Source organism: Pan troglodytes, chromosome 4 (genome assembly GCF_028858775.2).
Source record: "Pan troglodytes isolate AG18354 chromosome 4, NHGRI_mPanTro3-v2.0_pri, whole genome shotgun sequence".
Classification (NCBI taxonomy): domain Eukaryota; kingdom Metazoa; phylum Chordata; class Mammalia; order Primates; family Hominidae; genus Pan; species Pan troglodytes.
In genome coordinates this window covers 100102303-100120267 of record NC_072402.2, presented here as the reverse complement: position 1 = coordinate 100120267, position 17965 = coordinate 100102303, and the positions used below count along the sequence as shown (strand labels likewise).

General features: G+C 33.8%; 1 protein-coding gene across 21 annotated transcripts in view; it reads left to right on the top strand.

Annotated features, from left to right (window-relative positions):
• Window positions 1-17965, top strand: part of SLCO6A1 (solute carrier organic anion transporter family member 6A1) — a 127097-nt gene that overhangs the window by 101211 nt on the left and 7921 nt on the right. For 9 of the 21 annotated variants that reach the window (XM_016953555.4, XM_016953556.3, XM_054684464.2 and 6 more), the window contains 2 exons: window positions 6813-6877; window positions 9036-9173. In XM_016953555.4, the coding sequence (XP_016809044.2) occupies window positions 6813-6877; window positions 9036-9173 (203 nt within the window). The remainder of the gene's footprint in view (window positions 1-6812; window positions 6878-9035; window positions 9174-17965) is intronic. The other 12 variants (XR_010157290.1, XR_010157291.1, XR_010157292.1 and 9 more) reach the window with 3 other exon arrangements.

The window sequence follows — 17965 nt, the reverse complement described above, 5'->3', positions numbered from 1 at the left end:
TTATGACATAGAACAAAAAAATGACAAAGTTGAAATTGCATATAAGTGTTGCCAAAATTTAAGCAGGACTGGAAACCAGCTTGTAGGTTCAGAAGATGTTATAAGGAACAGAAAATATACAGAGGACCCAAGGACTGACAGATCACAGGTATCTCTAACATATATTTCTGCTCAGAAGGAGAGGGTTTGGTCTTGATATGGACCTTCTGGGAGCAGGACTTACATAGATAAGTTGAGGAAGAATCTCTCAGGAAAGAAGGAGAAGGAGGCTTGAAAATTTCCCAGGAGGTCCGGACATGGCCGACCTCAAAAAAAGCCAGGAAATACACCTTTTGCAAATGAATGCATATAACCTCTGAAAGCAAGAAATGTGAAGAGATTTTAAAAACCCTGGGCTGGCAGTAAAAGCTCTTTTGAACTAGGACATATTTGGAGAGGCAGAGGAAGTGTTACTACACATAGAAGTCATATTGAAGTCTACTATATCAATAGAAGAGATAACCTATAGGTTCAAAGCTTGGCCCATGCTCCACCCCTGGAAACTTCCTCAAGTTTAAGAAAATGTATTGCATTCAAAAATGAGTAAGTAGAAAAGGAAAGGATTCTGCCTATGGACAAAATTACAAGTAACTGCTACAAATGAAATGAAAATTATCAAACATTACTATAGACAATGAAAACTCACCAAAAAAAGTTACCATGTATCAGATAAAAATATAAATGTAACTACATATGAGTTTAAACTTTAAAAATGAAACAATCATGGCCACAGAACAGAAGAAAAGAACTAGATCCTCTCTGAAACTCGTGTTGCAACTTAATCCACACTGTAACAGTATTAAGAGAGTAGGCAATCTGACTGCTGTATTTGAGAGGTGGAACTTTTGGGAAGTACTTAGGATTAGATGAGGTCATGAGGGTGAAGCATTCATGGCTCTGTAAGAGGAGAAAGAGAGACCTGAGCTAACACACTCAGCCCCTTGGACATGGGATACCCTGTACTGCCTCAGGACCCTGCAGAGTACCCACCAGCCAGAAGGTGTATATTGTGTTACATTTATATAAGATGTCACTATTGGAAGAAGTTGGGAGAAGATACACAGCATGCTTTGTACTATTTTTACAATTTCCTGTGGGGCTATAATACTGTCAAAATAAAAGTGAACAACAAACCCCACTCACCCACTCCCTACACACTCAAATATCACACAAAAGCAGTCTGACTTGAACAAAGAGCAAAGATGTGTCTTGTGTTATTGAATAGGAAAGCCAACACCACAAGTATATCAATTCTCCTTAAGTTAATTTATAATTTTAACATGATAATGAAAATGCCAGTAGAACTGTGGAACTACATAGCCTGATTCTAAAGTTCTTATGGAAAAATAACAAGCAAGAGTAAGCTTGGGAATCTAAAACAGAGAAGCACAATAATTGATGCCTAGCCTCACAAGCTAAAAGGCACCCTAAAAGTCTCAGAAATAATGCCGCATATCTACAACCATCTGATCTTTGACAAACCTGACAAAAACAAGAAATGGGGAAAGGATTCCCTATTTAATAAATGGTGCTGGGAAAACTGGCTAGCCATGTGTAGAAAGCTGAAACTGGATCCCTTCCTTACACCTTATACAAAAATTAATTCAAGATGGATTAAAGACTTAAATGTTAGACCTAAAACCATAAAAACCCTAGAAGAAAACCTAGGCAATACCATTCAGGACATAGGCATGGGCAAGGACTTCATGTCTAAAACACCAAAAGCAATGGCAACAAAAGCCAAAATGGACAAATGGGATCTAATTAAACTAAAGAGCTTCTGCACAGCAAAAGAAACTACCATCAGAGTGAACAGGCAACCTACAGAATGGGAGAAAAATTTTGCAATCTACTCATCTGACAAAGGGCTAATATCCAGAATCTAAAATGAACTCAAACAAATTTACAAGAAAAAAACAAACAACCCCATCAAAAAGTGGGTGAAGGATATGAACAGACATTTCTCAAAAGAAGACATTTATACAGCCACCAGACACATGAAAAAATGCTCATCATCACTGGCCATCAGAGAAATGCAAATCAAAACCACGATGAGATACCATCTCACACCAGTTAGAATGGTGATCATTAAAAAGTCAGGAAACAGGAGGTGCTGGAGAGGATGTGGAGAAATAGGAACACTTTTACACTGTTGGTGGGACTGTAAACTAGTTCAACCATTGTGGAAGTCAGTGTGGCGATTCCTTAGGGATCTAGAACTAGAAATACCATTTGACCCAGCCATCCCATTACTGGGTATATACCCAAAGGATTATAAATCATGCTGCTATAAAGACACATGCACATGTGTGTTTATTGTGGCACTATTCACAATAGCAAAGACTTGGAACCAACCCAAATGTGCAACAATGATAGACTGGATTAAGAAAATGTGGCACATATACACCATGGAATACTATGCAGCCATAAAAAAGGATGAGTTCATGTCCTTTGTAGGGACATGGATGAAGTTGGAAACCATCATTCTCAGCAAACTATCACATGGACAGAAAACCAAACACCGCATGTTCTCACTCATAGGTGGGAATTGAACAATGAGAACACATGGACACAGGAAGGGGAACATCACACACCAGGGCCTGTTGTGGGGTCGGGGGAGGTGGGAGGGATAGCATTAGGAGATATACCTAATGCTAAATGACGAGTTAATGGGTGCATCACACCAACATGACACATATATATATATGTAACTAACCTGCACATTGTGCACATGTACCCTAAAACTTAAAGTATAATAAAAACAAATTTTTTTAAGTCTCAATAATTAAAAAAATAGTAGTGACTTATAAACAAATAGTAAGTATAGAAATAAACCCCAACTCATGTGGGAATTTAGTATGCAATGAAAGTGAAATCTTAAATAAGTGCAGCAATGATGGACTGTTGAAAAATGGTTCTGTTGTAACTTGATATATTTTTTTCCCAAAATTATTTCCATTTCTACCCATCTCCTAAAGGTTACTGTCTTTTTTATACTTTCAGTGTTTCTTTATGCACATACAAGTAACTATAAATGTATATCTCTATATTTTATCCTTTCATCACAGGAGGTAGCATACTATATTCACCATTCTCTATTTTGATTTTTAATGTAACAATATATTCTTAATATCTTTTTTCATGTAAACATAGAGATCCTCTCTATTTATTTTTTACAGTTGCATAATATTGCATTGCTCAGAAGTGCAATCACTTATTCAACCAATCTATTCCTTCGCATTTAGCTTTTTCTCAGGTTTTTATTATCCATATTGTTATCTATATGATATTATATTGTATACTACATATAATATGATATTGTATGTAATATGATATAGGTAACCTTACAGAAATAAATTTACCTATTTGCAGATAAACAGAGGATAGGAGTATAAGCAAGCACATTTCTCCAGTGTGCCTTCTTTACATTGTTTTGCTTTCCAAAGCATGTAACGATATTACAAATTCAAATTCAACAAAGTTTAATCTTTAAAAGTTCGATAAAAGTCAAAGCTAAAGACATTAAATATGAAATTATTGTTAAATAAGTGATAATTAAAGGCAAGGAAATGGGATAGCATTCAATGATTTGCAACAGGTCAATGCTCATATAGAGGACAACTAGAAAGACTGGGTTAAAGGATAAAAGTCAAAAAGAGGCAAAGGACTAAAGGGATCAAAATTCCAGAGAGAGCAGAAGCTTTCAGAGGTGAACTGGGCATCTAAAACTGCCCCTGAGGTACTTGCCAAATTCTTGATGCACGCTAGATGCTGGCAATCTGCACTAGGCCCAGGTTGGGGGTCACAACTGGAAGACAAGCAAACGGGCAGTTTTCAGTGATCACATGGGGCTAAGAATGACAAAATAATTTTTCTTCTTGAGAAATTTGCTGAAATCTGAAGCAGTGAAGGGCTTCAGTATAAACAGAAAAGAATCATGATGTATCTGTATCTTTCCATCAAGAGGCTCATTTAGAAAACTAGTTCTTCAACATTTTCCCTTCTGTCTTCATTATTTTAACATATTTATGGCTCCTTAATTGTGGTAGTCACTGTGGATTCAAATAAGAGAGTGGAGGAGCACTTTAAGGAAAAAAGTGGAATAAAAGAGGAACACAAATGACCAGGTCTCTACTCCTCTGATGGATGTTAGATGTAACAAGGTAGACAGAAAAAAAAATGTAGTTTTACTAATAAATATTGAATTGTACTATTAAAATATACTCCAAACAAAATAGAAAAACACAATGAGAAAATTACATGATAGTCTAACTTATTCTGGGGATTCGGGGAGGGTATTCCTGAAGAAGTTACATTTGAACCAAACCCTGAAGGATGGAAGATAAGTATTTCACACAGTGGGAACAACAGATGCAAAAAGTCTGGAGGGAGAAGTAGCTTTGTAAGCATGTCATATTACAGAATGTAATGAGCATGGAGGGTGATGGGGGCAAAAGTTGAGAAGAGGCATGAAATAACACTGATTAGATCAGGCTGACCATTTTAAATTTTCTTTGCAATTCTAGATTTAATTCTTAGAACAATGGGAAGCCATTGAAGGATCCTAATGTGAGGCATTAGAATAATCAGAATTTCATCTTAAAATATCACTTTCGTTCTTATATGGAGAATGCACAGAAGGGATAAGGGTGGTTATTGGGAGATAAATTGTTTCATTTATTTCATGAAGCTATAGGCTTGAAATTGGGCAGTGGTATTAGAGATAAAAAAAGAGATAAGAAAAAAATTTTTTAATGACAGTGTTGGATCTACTGATTAGGTGTGGTGAATGAGAAAAAAAGATCTTTTTGAAAATGCCTTTTTCCAAGATTTGGGCTTGAGAAGTGCGTAAACAAATGTTCCATGTTTTTTTTTATTTTGAAACGGGGAGCTCTAGGGGGAGAACAAATTTTGTGCAAGACAGCAATTTATATTTAGAACCGATGTCTTATAAGAAAGATATGGATTAAAAATATAAATTTAGAGGCCATATAAAAAACAGTGAAAGCTTCCTTTTACATGTTGGGAGAGTATTGACAAGTTTTTTGTTGTTGTTGTTTATTTCAAGAAATTCTTAACTATTCTATTATAGATTAGATTTTTAAAATGTTAATGCTTTTTTGTTAAAGCGCAGTAGTTTTTCATTAAAATCTTAGTTGTGTATTCGTATTTCTTAGCTATTTTTGTGCTATTCACTGAAATAATTTTGGAAAATCCTGGAAATTATTTATCTTTTCATCTTGTTTTGTATGTTAGAAAGAGGGTGGCAATCAAACTGAAGATACATAAATACTGCTTAATGATTATACTTATGAATAATGGTCAGCTATATATGTGCTTCACATAGCTCCAATATCATATGACATAAAAGAAAATTACTTATGCTAAATAAAGGAGAACACTGAATTATAGTTAGGCAACATTTCCACTTTTATATCAAAAATTACACTAAACTGTGATTCTAAAACGTGACTTTTTTAACTCTCTTTAGTGAATCTGCTCATAATGAAAGTGTAAATTATTTTTATTTAAAAATTTAGTTATCATTTGAGAATTGGTTAATTTGTTTTTATTTTTCTAATAGTAAATATATGAGGAAGAAATATATATTTTTACCAGGTTGATATGGGTAGAATTATCTCACTTTTTGCAAAATATTACAAAATACTGTGTATGTGCTGTATTTTTATAAATAGAATCATGTTGGATGAAATATTGGTCATAATATAGTTTATTGTTCAAGTTTGAAGGCAAATAAACAAAAAGTAAGTATTGAGTTTATTTAAAATGCCCATTAATAATGTAGTTCTTATTTTTTAACTTTTTAAAATGTTCAAGGATTATTTTTAATTGTATTTTTATTTATTTTCCAAACTCCTAATATGTATGGTTATACATTTTTTTCTTTTTTAAACAAATGCTTGGTTTGATCAGTAGGAAAAACAGATCTTCATTCTTTATATTTGGAAAAGTTATTTTTCATTTATTTTAGCTTTTAAATAGTGAGTGTAGTAGTCACAGGTCAAACATGAAAGAGGTGGCATCCTCAAATTAGAACAATTTGAGTAAGGTTGAATTAAGTGACTATTTAAAATGTAGGTAAGGTGTAAGGAATCCCAAATAATAGTGCATTACCTCTGGTATCCTTCCACTCCAGGCCCGAAGAGAAACAAGGGCTGGGAAGAAAAAAGGAATCCTGTAGAGAGGACTCCTTCACCCATGGAACACTGTCACCCTGGGTAACTGCTGGGAGGGAACCTTTGAATACAAATCTTGACCTCACTTTCCTCACTCATTCATAAGTGTCCCAATCAGTAGCCAGAAGACAAGAGAGCCCATTGATATAGTCCATTTACCTCAGCCTCCCGGGGCAGAAAGCGAGGTAGAAAAATGTGGAGAGTGAATCTCACAGGGGCAAAAAGAACTCTAAAATAATGAGTGTACATGATAGAATGAAAACCGGTAAGTATAAAATCTAGTGCTAAGTCTTTCCAGCAAAGGAATGGGAGCTGGGGAAGAGGATTTGGGCCATAAAAACCTTCTTCTTTGGGAAGACCAAGGACCTTTGGAAATGGCTGGCAAGGGGCAGGATATGGAGAAATGGGGAGTTGTAGTCCTTTAACAGGCCAGCTTAAACTCTGTCAATTGGCTAAAGATTCTTAGTACAACTGATGCACCAGAAAAAAAAAAAAAAGATTAGCCTTGAATCTAGCATACATTCTTAGTGCTAATAACAATGATGTGCTGATTATATCATTGCTATTTACTTTCAGGGTTGTACCTGACAAACTGCGTTCTCTGGCCTTGGGTGTAAGCTATGTGATTTTGAGAATATTTGGTATGGATTTTTGGCAATCTCTTATTACATCAAAATTTTTTTGATATGTATATATGTCTACATGTGTATTTAGTATTACAAATAAATAATAGTAAATGACACAAAGCGAGTGAAAGGGGGAGCTGCTTTGCAGAATTTAGGAGACAATGTAAAGAGGGAATACCTAATGCAAAGCTCATTCTAATTATCAAATTATCAAATAAAATATGCATATTATATTTGATCAGAAGAGACAACAAATTTGATTTGAAATATAGTAATCATCTCATATGAGTGGTTTGGTAGGCTCATACAAAACTCTTGTAATACTTTACATTGCTTGCATGTTTGGGAAGTTACTAACCTAGACTAACATTTTTAAATGTTTTCATCACCAAAGACATTGAATCTAATGTTTTCAAAGATTTATTTGTTTCTAAGAACAAATAAATGTTGGGAGGTAATGTACTATTTTCTTTGAATTTCTTAAATAGCAAAAACTAGATTTCAAATGCACATTATGACCAGTTTAGAACCTCTGATTTACTAAATTCTTGGATTAAAGACTGAAAGGCATATAATTTTAAAATGTAGAAAAATCTAAGTGCGGCTCTGATAGAGATCAGAGAAATTCTATAGCTAGATCTACTTGTGTGATTAAAATTAGCTTTTTAACTGGGAAAAATTAGATAATATTTTTGTTTTGGACAATGATTCACTAGGTAAGAGATTTGTAATGGAAGAGGTAGCATAGGAAACAGTCAGTCAGTACACAGGAAGTTTCCTGCATTGGAAAGGGAGCCAGTAAGGCTGAGTATTTTTGAATGGGAGAGGGTAGAATAAGATGATATTAAATATTATAGACATAAACTGTCTATAGATATTTTAGGGTTTTTCTGCCAGATAATTTTAAGCATATGATAGATATTATTTGATTTACATTTAAAAGATAACCCCGGCTAGGCACAGTGCTCATATTTGTAATCCCAGCACTTGGGGAGGCTGAGTGAGGAGGAAGGATGGCTTGAGGCCAGGAGTTGTAGACCAGCCTTGGCAATATAACAAGACTGTGTCTCTAAAAATAATAATAATAACAGTTTTTAAAAATAAAAAGTAAAAGGTAACTCTGCTGATAGAAGAAAAAATACTTACGGGAGATAAATGTGGAGGAAAAGAAAAGGGAGGCTTTTGCTGAAGTCTAACAGTTATATTAAAGTGGATTCTAGGGTTTGTAGTACAAATAGAGAGAAAACAACATATCCAAAATATGTTTGGAGTTAATGTTACAAAGATGTATGATGGATTGAAAAAAGATGGTAAAAAATGGAAAAAATGAATAGTAGTCAATTGTTTTTTAAACTTGAGCAATTAAAAAAGAGTACTATCACTCACCAAGAGGAGCGAATCTAGATAATGCACATTGGCAAGAATCAAGAGTCATTTAGGCAAGAAGGTCCTGATATTTGGTCAAGAAAGATGATCCACCATCAGAGTTTTTAGTTCTGAGAATCTGAGTCTGGTGTGTTTGGGGGCAACTCTGTGTGTGGGGGGGGAGGGTGGGGGGGTGTGTGACTGTTCACTCACTTTTGGCTGAAAGTATCATTGTTGCTGTGGAGATTTTGTCTGAGACTGTGTAGAGGTTTCCCTCAGGCAGCACAGCTGGTCCTCTGGATCTGAGGTCATCTGAATCTGGGGCTACTATAAACATGCCAGTGTATTTGCATTTTCAGTTATTTTTCTCAATGTCTTGATAAATAACAGATATACATTTGCAAACTCATTTTTCAGTCGTTGAAAATTTTACAATTAAAGATATTTGAAGACATACTAACTTCACAGAATCAGTGTTTGGTATCTCTGTTTTAAGTACTTTCTCCTAAGTTTTTCACATAAAAGCCAATAAAAGTATTGAGATGTCGTTTAAATAGCAACATGTACAACATTCTAAACAGAAGCAAAACTACTAATTGTTTCATACCTAGAGGGATATGGATTGTTTTTGAAAACTCACATTGTTTCCAGTGATTAACAATCCTATTTATAAATAAATTATTAGCTAATTTTAAGTGATATGTTTTGAATGATGAGTCGTCATTCATATATATTATGTGTGTGTGCATTACATGTTTAAGAGAATAGTGCTTTCACAAAGAATTTACAATCATTGCATTTTTCATAGGGACTATTCCTGGACCATCAATCTTTAAAATGTCAGGAGAAACTTCTTGTATTTTACGGGATGTTAATAAATGTGGACACACAGGACGTTGTTGGATATATAACAAGACAAAAATGGCTTTCTTATTGGTAGGAATATGTAAGTGATACTTATTAAAAAACTTAGAAAAATAAAATTATTTTTAAAAGTTATGGTTGTTAATAGTAATGTAGAATTATAATTATAAACCATGAATTAAATAAGTAGTTTGATGAGTAAAGGAGGCTTAGCCTGCAAAATAGAGACCACATCTCTATAAGTAAAATTTTAAAAAATAAAAAAATAGCTGAGTATGGTGTCACATACTTGTAGTCCCAGCTATTCAGAAGGCTGAGGTGGGAGGGTCTCTTGAGCCTGAAAGGTCGAGGCTACAGTGAGTCATCATTGTCCCAGCCTGGGTGACAGAGTGAGACTCTTTCAAAAACAAAAGAAAAAAATAAAAATTAAAAAAAAGGATTATCTAGTTATATAGTAAAAATTTTAGAAACTAAAGTACCATAGAATTTATGTATTTGAGTCAGTGAGTTAAATATGTAATAGTTCCCAAATAAAGAATGATAATTAGCAGAATTTTAGTTTGGGAAATAATTTTGCCCAGGTACATATACAAAAAAATTTCTTGACCTTGTAACCCTTTCTACCTCCACAGTAAAAGTTGGTTAAATTTGAAGAAAATTTTTGCACCATTAGAGAACATCAAGCTACTCTTATTTCAGTTAAATCTACACTTCATATTTTCTCTTTTGTTCAATGATATAACAGTGCCTAGAACACAATAACCTTTCAATATTTGTTGAATAAATAAGAGATATAGGGACTTGAGATGCCGTGGTGGTATGAGATGTGGTCAAAGTGTTGGGAAAGTCTAGACATGTTTTTATAACTTTGGAAAACTTATCAGATCTTCCTGAATAATAATTTATTCATCTGTTAAATGAGGATATTGTACTGCCTAATTTCTGAAGTCTTAATCAGAGTAAACGTTAAATGATTTTATTGTATATTATGTTTTGTGTGATACATACTTTAAAGTGTTTATATGTTTTATGGTTCCACTGAGTAGATTCAGTAATTCAAAAAAAACATAATGATAGACTTTAATATTTAAGAGTAACAAATATCTGTTTGATAAAAGTATAGAGCAATGCCTTCTAATTCCGAAGTCAAGTATTCAGCAAGTTTGACCTACACTGGAAACTGAGTAAAATAAAACAAAATCAAAAAAGTCAAAATGACACTTGAGAAGTCAAAATTAACTTGTTAGAGGCAATTCAACAAAAATAAGAAATGTTCTTAAGGAAGTCTTAAAACTTTGCTGAGACTTTAAATTTTTATTTTAGATACAATTGTAACATGGTTACCTGTTTTCAAACACAGTATGTACTTGACAAAGTTGGTGAACTAGAAGAGATTCCAGTAGGGAGCTATTGAAAGGAGATACGAATAATTAAAAACATAAATAATTATAGTCAAATAGAAAAGGCAAAGATAGAGAACTGCAACATTATGCATGTGTGGCAATTTAGTGTAAGCCAGTATATTTTTAAATATATTTCATTGGTTATATGACTCGGAATCACTTGGTGTTCTTATTAAAAATATACATTCTGAGGCCCTGAATTAGAATTCCAGGGATTAGAAGACATCAGCAAAATAGAGGAATAGGAGTTTTCAGCACTTCTTCCCTCACAGAAACATTTATTTGACCATCCATGTGTGAAAATACCTTCAGGAGAGCTAGAGAAATTACATTGAAAGAATATAGCACATGGATGTAGCAGAGAAATAAGAAAAGACACATTGAAGAGGGTAGGAAGTATAATTTCACATGACCTGCATCACCCTTCCCCAAAGTCTGGCAGAACAGTGCAGAGAGATACCCTCCATGTGAAGGAATGAACTCTAAGCAAGAACCTGATTGCCATTGACTCGAAACCAAGTCTGTCTTAGTGAAATACAGCTCTAGGCTGACCCTCTTAGCACCAGGCTCTAGGCAGACACCTGTGGAGGAAACTCCAGGCCTGCTGCAACTACAGGTTGAGTCCCAAAGCCCTGCACTTCAGGCTGGCACCCACAGACTATGCCCCCAATCCTGTGTTACACAAGACTGGAACCCAAAAACCTTAGTTTCAGGCCAGCACCTGCAGCCCTAGGCACTGGGCTGGGAACTTGCAGCCTGAGGCACCAGGCTGATACTCACAGACCCAACTTCCAGGCCAGCCCTTGCAAATACAAGTTCCAGACCTGTCCCCTGTATTCCCAGGCTCCAGAGTAGTCCCCATAGCCCTAGGTTCCAATGGACGTAAGGTCCAGGCTCACTCCAGTAGACCCCAATGCTGTCCTGGCCCCTGCAGACCCACGCTTTAGAACCACCTCTGCAGATGCAGAAACAAGGCCCACCCCAAAAGTGCTCAAGGCCTGCCCCAGCACCATCTCAACCCCCATGAACATAGGCTTGAGGTTGGCCCCCACAAACTCAGGGTCCAGGCCTGCTCTCATGGGCTCAGTCAAAAAGTCCATCTCAGTGGACCTTGGCACCAAGCTAGTCAAGGTGAACACAGGATCCAGGCCTATCACAGTGGATCCAGGCTTTAGGCCAGCTCCTGTAGACCCATGAATCAGGCCAGCCCATCTGCTGACCCAGGCACTGGGTCAGTCAAGTATGTAAGGACTGGAATAAATGTCTACTTCTTCAAAAGTGCAGATCCAATGTCTGGGCACAAGGATTACAAATAATCAGGAAAACATGACACCACCAAAGCAATGCAATAAAACACCAGTAACTGATTCTAAAGAAATGGAGACTCACTAGGTGTCGTGTTGTGTATTTGTAATTCCAGCTACTTGAGAGGCTTGGCAGGCTGAGGCAGTAGGATCATTTGAGCCCAGGAATTCAAGGCCAGCCTAGGCAACATAGTCAGAGGCCATCTCAAGAAAAAAAAAAAAAAAAAAAAAAAAGGAAAAACAGGAGAAAAATGGAGACTTATGAACTGCCTGACACATAATTCAAATTAGTCATCTTGAAGCTCAATAAGCTACACGAGTACACAGACAGCTAAACAAAATCAGAAAAATAACAAAAATAATACACAAACAAAATGAGAATACAATAGAGATACAAGCCATAAAAAAGAAATAAATTTTAGAGCTAAATAACACAATAATTAAACTGAAAAATTTCATAGAGAACTTCAACTGCAGAGTAGATCAAACAGAAGAAAGAATCAGTGAGCTTGAAGGCAGGGCATTCAAAATTACCCAGTCAGAAGAGTGAAAATAAAAAAGAATACAAAACAGTGAAGAAAGCCTATTGGAATTACAGAACACCATGAAGCAAACCAATCTATGCATTATGAGAGTCCCAGAAGGAACAGAGAAAGATAAAGGGGTAGAAAGCTTATTTAAAGAAATAATGACAGAAAGTTTCCCAAATCTGGAGAGAGAAATGAATATCCAGATCCATGAAGCATAAGTAACACCAAATAGATAAGATGTAAGGAAGTCTTCACTGAAAACACTACAATCAAATTCACAAAAGTCAAAGGCAAGAGAGAATTTTGAAAGCAGTAAGAGAAAAGCAATTCATCACTATAGGGGAACCTCTATAAGACTAGGAGCAGAAATTTTGCAGGCCAAGAGACAGTAGAATGATATATTTAAAGTGCTGAAAGAAAGAAACTGCCAGCCAAGAATACTACACCTGAGAAGTCCATCCATCAGAAAAAAGAAAAAAGACTTTTCCAGAACAATAAAAGCTGAGGGAATTCAACACCACTAGACCTGACTTACAAGAAATGCTAAAGGGAAGATCTTAAGCCATTATGCTTAGGCCTGCTCCCACACTGTGGAGTGTACTTTCATTTTTAATAAATCTCTGCTTTTTTGCTTAAAAAGAGAGAGAAATGCTAAAGGGAGGTCTTAATGTTGAATTGAAAGGTTGCTAACTAACCACATGAAAACATATGAAAGTATAAAACTCAGTGGTAAAAGTAAATACGTGGTCAAATACATAGTCAAATTTGGAATACTCTATTACTATAATAGTGATGATTAAATCATTTTTAAATGTACCATACAACTCAACAAAAGTATGAAAAAATAACTATAGCTACAGTAATATGTTAAGTAAATGTGGGATGAAGAGAAGTTAAAATCTAGAGTTTCCATATGCAATGGAAGTTAAGTGGTTATCAGCATAAAACAAATAGTTATACCTGTAAAATATTTTATGTACACCTTATGGTAACCAGAAACTGTAACAAATAAGGAGTATCTGATCAAAATATTAAAAAAGTTAAAAGGATTTAAAAAAGCATACCGCCACTACAAAAAAATATTCAAACCACAAAGGAAGACAGCAAAGAAAAAAGAATGGAATGTAGGAAAACAACAGAGTCAGAAAACAGTCAGAGAGCAATTTAAAAATGGCAGTTGTGAGTCCTTAACTATCAATAATTACTTTAAATGTAAATAGGTTAAAATCTCTAATCAAACATTACTGACTGACTGAATCTAATGTTACACCTCAAGGGGCAAGGGAAACAAAAGAACAAACTAAGCCCAAAGTCAGCAGAATAAAAGAAATAATAAAAATCAGAGCAAATGTCAGTGAAATAGAGATTAGAAAAATAATAGAAAAAAATAACAAAATAAAGAGTTGGATTTTTGCTAAAATAAATTAAACTGGCAATCCCTTAGCTAGACTAAGAAAAACAGAGAGAAGACTCAAATAAATAAAATTATAAATGAAAGATAACACATTGAAAGTTATGCGACAGAAATAAAAGGATCATGAGACTATTATGAAAAATTATACATCAAATTGGATGACCTGGGTAATATGAACAAATTCCTATAAACATAAAACTTCATAAAGACATAATCATGAATAAGTAGAAAATCTGACCAGACCAATAATGAATTAAGAGTTGAATTAGCAATCAAAATCAAGAAAAGCACAGGAGTCGATGACTTCACTGATGAATTCTGCTAAACATTTAAAGATGAAATAATACTAACCTTTCTCAAACTTTTTTAAAAATTGAAGAGAAAGGAACATTTCTAAACTCATTTTATGAGACCAGAATTACCCTGATGCCAAAGTTAGATGAAAACACTCCAAAGAAGATAAAATTAAGGGCCAATATCCCTGATGAACACAAATGCTGAAATCCTCAAGAAAATACTAGCAAACTGAATTCAACAGTACATTTAAAAGGATCATATATTATGATCAAGAGGGATTTATCCCTAAGGTGCAAGGATGGCTCAACATACACAAATCAGTTAATGTGATATGCCATAATAAAATAAAGGATAAAAATAATACGATAATTTCAATAGGTAAAGGAAAAGTATTTACAAAACTTAGCATCATTTCATGATAAAAATCCTTTAAAAATTAGATATAGAGGCATGTATCTTAACACAATAAAGCAAATATATTACTTACTCAGACCTAATATCATGGTTGTGAAAAGCTGAAAGCTTTCTCTTTATGATCAGGAAAAAGACAGAGATGTCTATCTGCTCTATCCACTTCTATTCAATATGTGTGGGAAGTCCTAAACAGAACAATTAGGCAAGAAAAAGGAAACATGGCATCCTAAAATTAGAAAGCAGGAAGCAAAATAGTTTCTCTTTGCAAATGACATTATTTATGTATATAAAACACTATATATATATACACACACATATACATACACTATATATAGTTTTTGGTAGAGTGTCATATATATACATATATGTGTACACCATATATATACAATAGACTTTTCATATATATACACATATATCTCTCATATATATACACACATATATATCTCTCATATATATACACACACGTATATATCTCATGTATATATATGTATATATGAACACACATATATGTATGAATCTCCACCAAAAAACTGTTAAAACTAGTAAGTGATTTCAGTAAAGTTCCAGGATAAAATCAGCATTTAAAAACCAGTAGTAGTTCTACAACTAACAAGAACTATCTAAAAGAGAATAAAAAAAAATTCCCATTTATGGTAGTGTCAAAAAAGAGATAGACAGAAATAAATTTAACTGAGGAGGTAAAAGATCTGTATGTTGAAAATCGTAAGAGATTGATGAAAGAAATAAAAGAGGAGACACTAATAGATGGAAATATCCTATGTTCATAGATTGGGAGAATTAAAATTGTTAACATGTTCATAGTACCCAGAGTGACCTACAGATTCCAAGCAGTACCTATCAAAATCCCAATGACATTTTTCACAGCAATAGAAAAAAAAAATCCTAAAATTTGCATGAAATCACAAAAGACCTTCAATGGCCAATACAATCTTTGGCAAAATGAACAAAGCTGAAAGCATAACCCTATCTAATTTCAACATATACTACAAAGCTATAGTAATCAAAACAGCATGGTCCTGGCATAAAACAGACATAGGCCATTGAAACGGAATAGAGAACAAAGAAATAAACTATGCATTTATAGACAATTGATCTTTAACACGTGCCAAGTACACACAATGGGACAGTCTTTTCAATAAATGGCACAGAGAAAACAGGATAGCCATATGCAGAATAATGAAATTGAACTCATGCTATATACAAAAATCAATTCAAAATGAATTAAAGCCTTAAACGTAATATATGTAACTGTAAAAAGCATAGGCAACAAAAGCAAAAATAGACAATAGGATTACATTAAACAAACAAAAAAGCTACTTTTTGCACAGCAATGGAAACAGTCAACAGAGTAAAGAGATAACCTATGGAATAAGAGAAATATTTGCAACCCATATATCTGATAAGGGGCTAATATTCAAAATATATAAGGAACTCAAACACTTATTAGTAAGTAAAGAAATAACCTGATTAAAAAATGAACAAAGGACATGAAAGGATATTTCTTAAAAGATGACATAAAAATGGCCAACAATTATATTTCTGAATGCCTAAATCACTAATCATCAGGAAAATGCAAGTGAAAATTGCGATGAGATATCACCTCACATCTGTTAGAATGTGTATTACCAAAAAAAAAAAAAAAGATAAATATTGGTGAGGATGTGGAAAAAAGGGAACCCTGCAAACTGCTGATGGGAATGCAAATTAGTACAGCCATTACTGAAAACAGGTTCTCAAAAAATTAGAAATAGAACTACCACATGATCCAGCAATCTCACTACTGGGTGTATATCCAAAGGTAATGAAATCAATATGTTTAAGAGATATCTGCATTCCCATGTTTATTGCAGCATTATTCACAATAGTCAAGATATGGAAATAACCTAGGTGCTCATTGACAGATAAATAGACAATGGAAATATGAGAGATATACATACAATGGAATACTATTCATCCTTAAAAAGGAAGAAAATTCTGTCTTTTGCAACAATGTGGGTGAAACTACAGGACATCATGTTAAGCAAAATAAGCTAGGCATAGAAAAACAAATACAGCATGCTCTCACTTATACATGGAATCTAAAAAAATCAAACCGAAGCAGAGAATAGAATAGTTGTTGACAGGGGCTGGTGATGGAAATGGGAAATGAGAGATATTGGTCAAAGGATATAAAATTTTAGTTAGACAGAAGTAATAAATTCTTGACATCTATTGTTCAATGTGGTGACTTTAGTTAATGTATTGTATACTTGAAAATTGCCAAGGGAATAGAACTTAAGTGTTCTCACCCCCCAAAAAATAACCGAATAATGTGATAAATATATTAACTACATTGATTTAATCATTTTACAGTGTATAGTCATCAAAAACTAATGCTTTATACTATAAATATATACCCTTTTTATTTATTTGTCAATTAAACCATTATAAAGCTTAGGGAGAAAAGAATTCCATGGATTGATGGTTGGCATGCTTACTCTAAATAAAGTACTCAGGTGATTTCAACCATAGTAAACTGCTGAAGATAGCTCTTAATACGTTAGAGGAGCTAGAGTTGTACTGTCCAATATGAAGGACATTTGCCACATGTGGCTATTTAAATTTACATTTACATTAACTGAAATTAAATTCAATTACAAATTTAGTTCCTTAGTCACAGTAGGCAAATTTTACATCTTTAATGATCACATTTGGCTAGTGGCTACTTTATTGAATAGTGCAGATGTAGAAGACTGCCTTCATTGCTAAAGGTTTTATGCCTAGCACTACTCTAGAGCACGGGTTACTCAACAGTGATCTGTGAAATCTTAAGTGCTAAGAATGAACTCCAGTATATTTGAAATGGAAAATTTGGCACACATATTTGTAAGTTCAATTTTTTCCTCCTGGGGAAAAGGCTGTGACATTCATCAGATTCTCAAAATATTAATAAAAATTAGTTGCATTAGTTCTTTTTGTTGGCAAGGAAGTCTATCTGATCTTTCTTTTTCAAATCTTAAGTTTTAATTAGGATGACTCATCTAATGCTTTTACCTCAAATGAAGGATTCCATCAGCTCTAGTTCATTTGCAGTAGAGTAGATAAGCCTTTTGCAAACATTTTGTTTCTTAGTTTGCCATTTTTACCACTTCACATGGTTTCTTTGGTAGAATTTTTATTGAAATATAATATATACATATATAAGAAAGAGAACATATAAATATATGGCTCAACACTTTTTTTATAAATTGAACACACCTGTAATTAGCACCCATATCAGGGAACACAATGTATTAGAATTAATAAATGAATTCAGCAAAGTTGCTAAATATATAATCATTGTACCAAATCAATTTTGTTTCCAAATACCAGATGCAACCAAATTAAAATACAATATGATAAATACAATAACACCAAAAAATCAAATACCAATAAAAAATGTAAGTTGTATAAAACGTCTACACTGACAACTACAAAATCAATTTGAGAAAAATTAAATAAAATCTAAATAA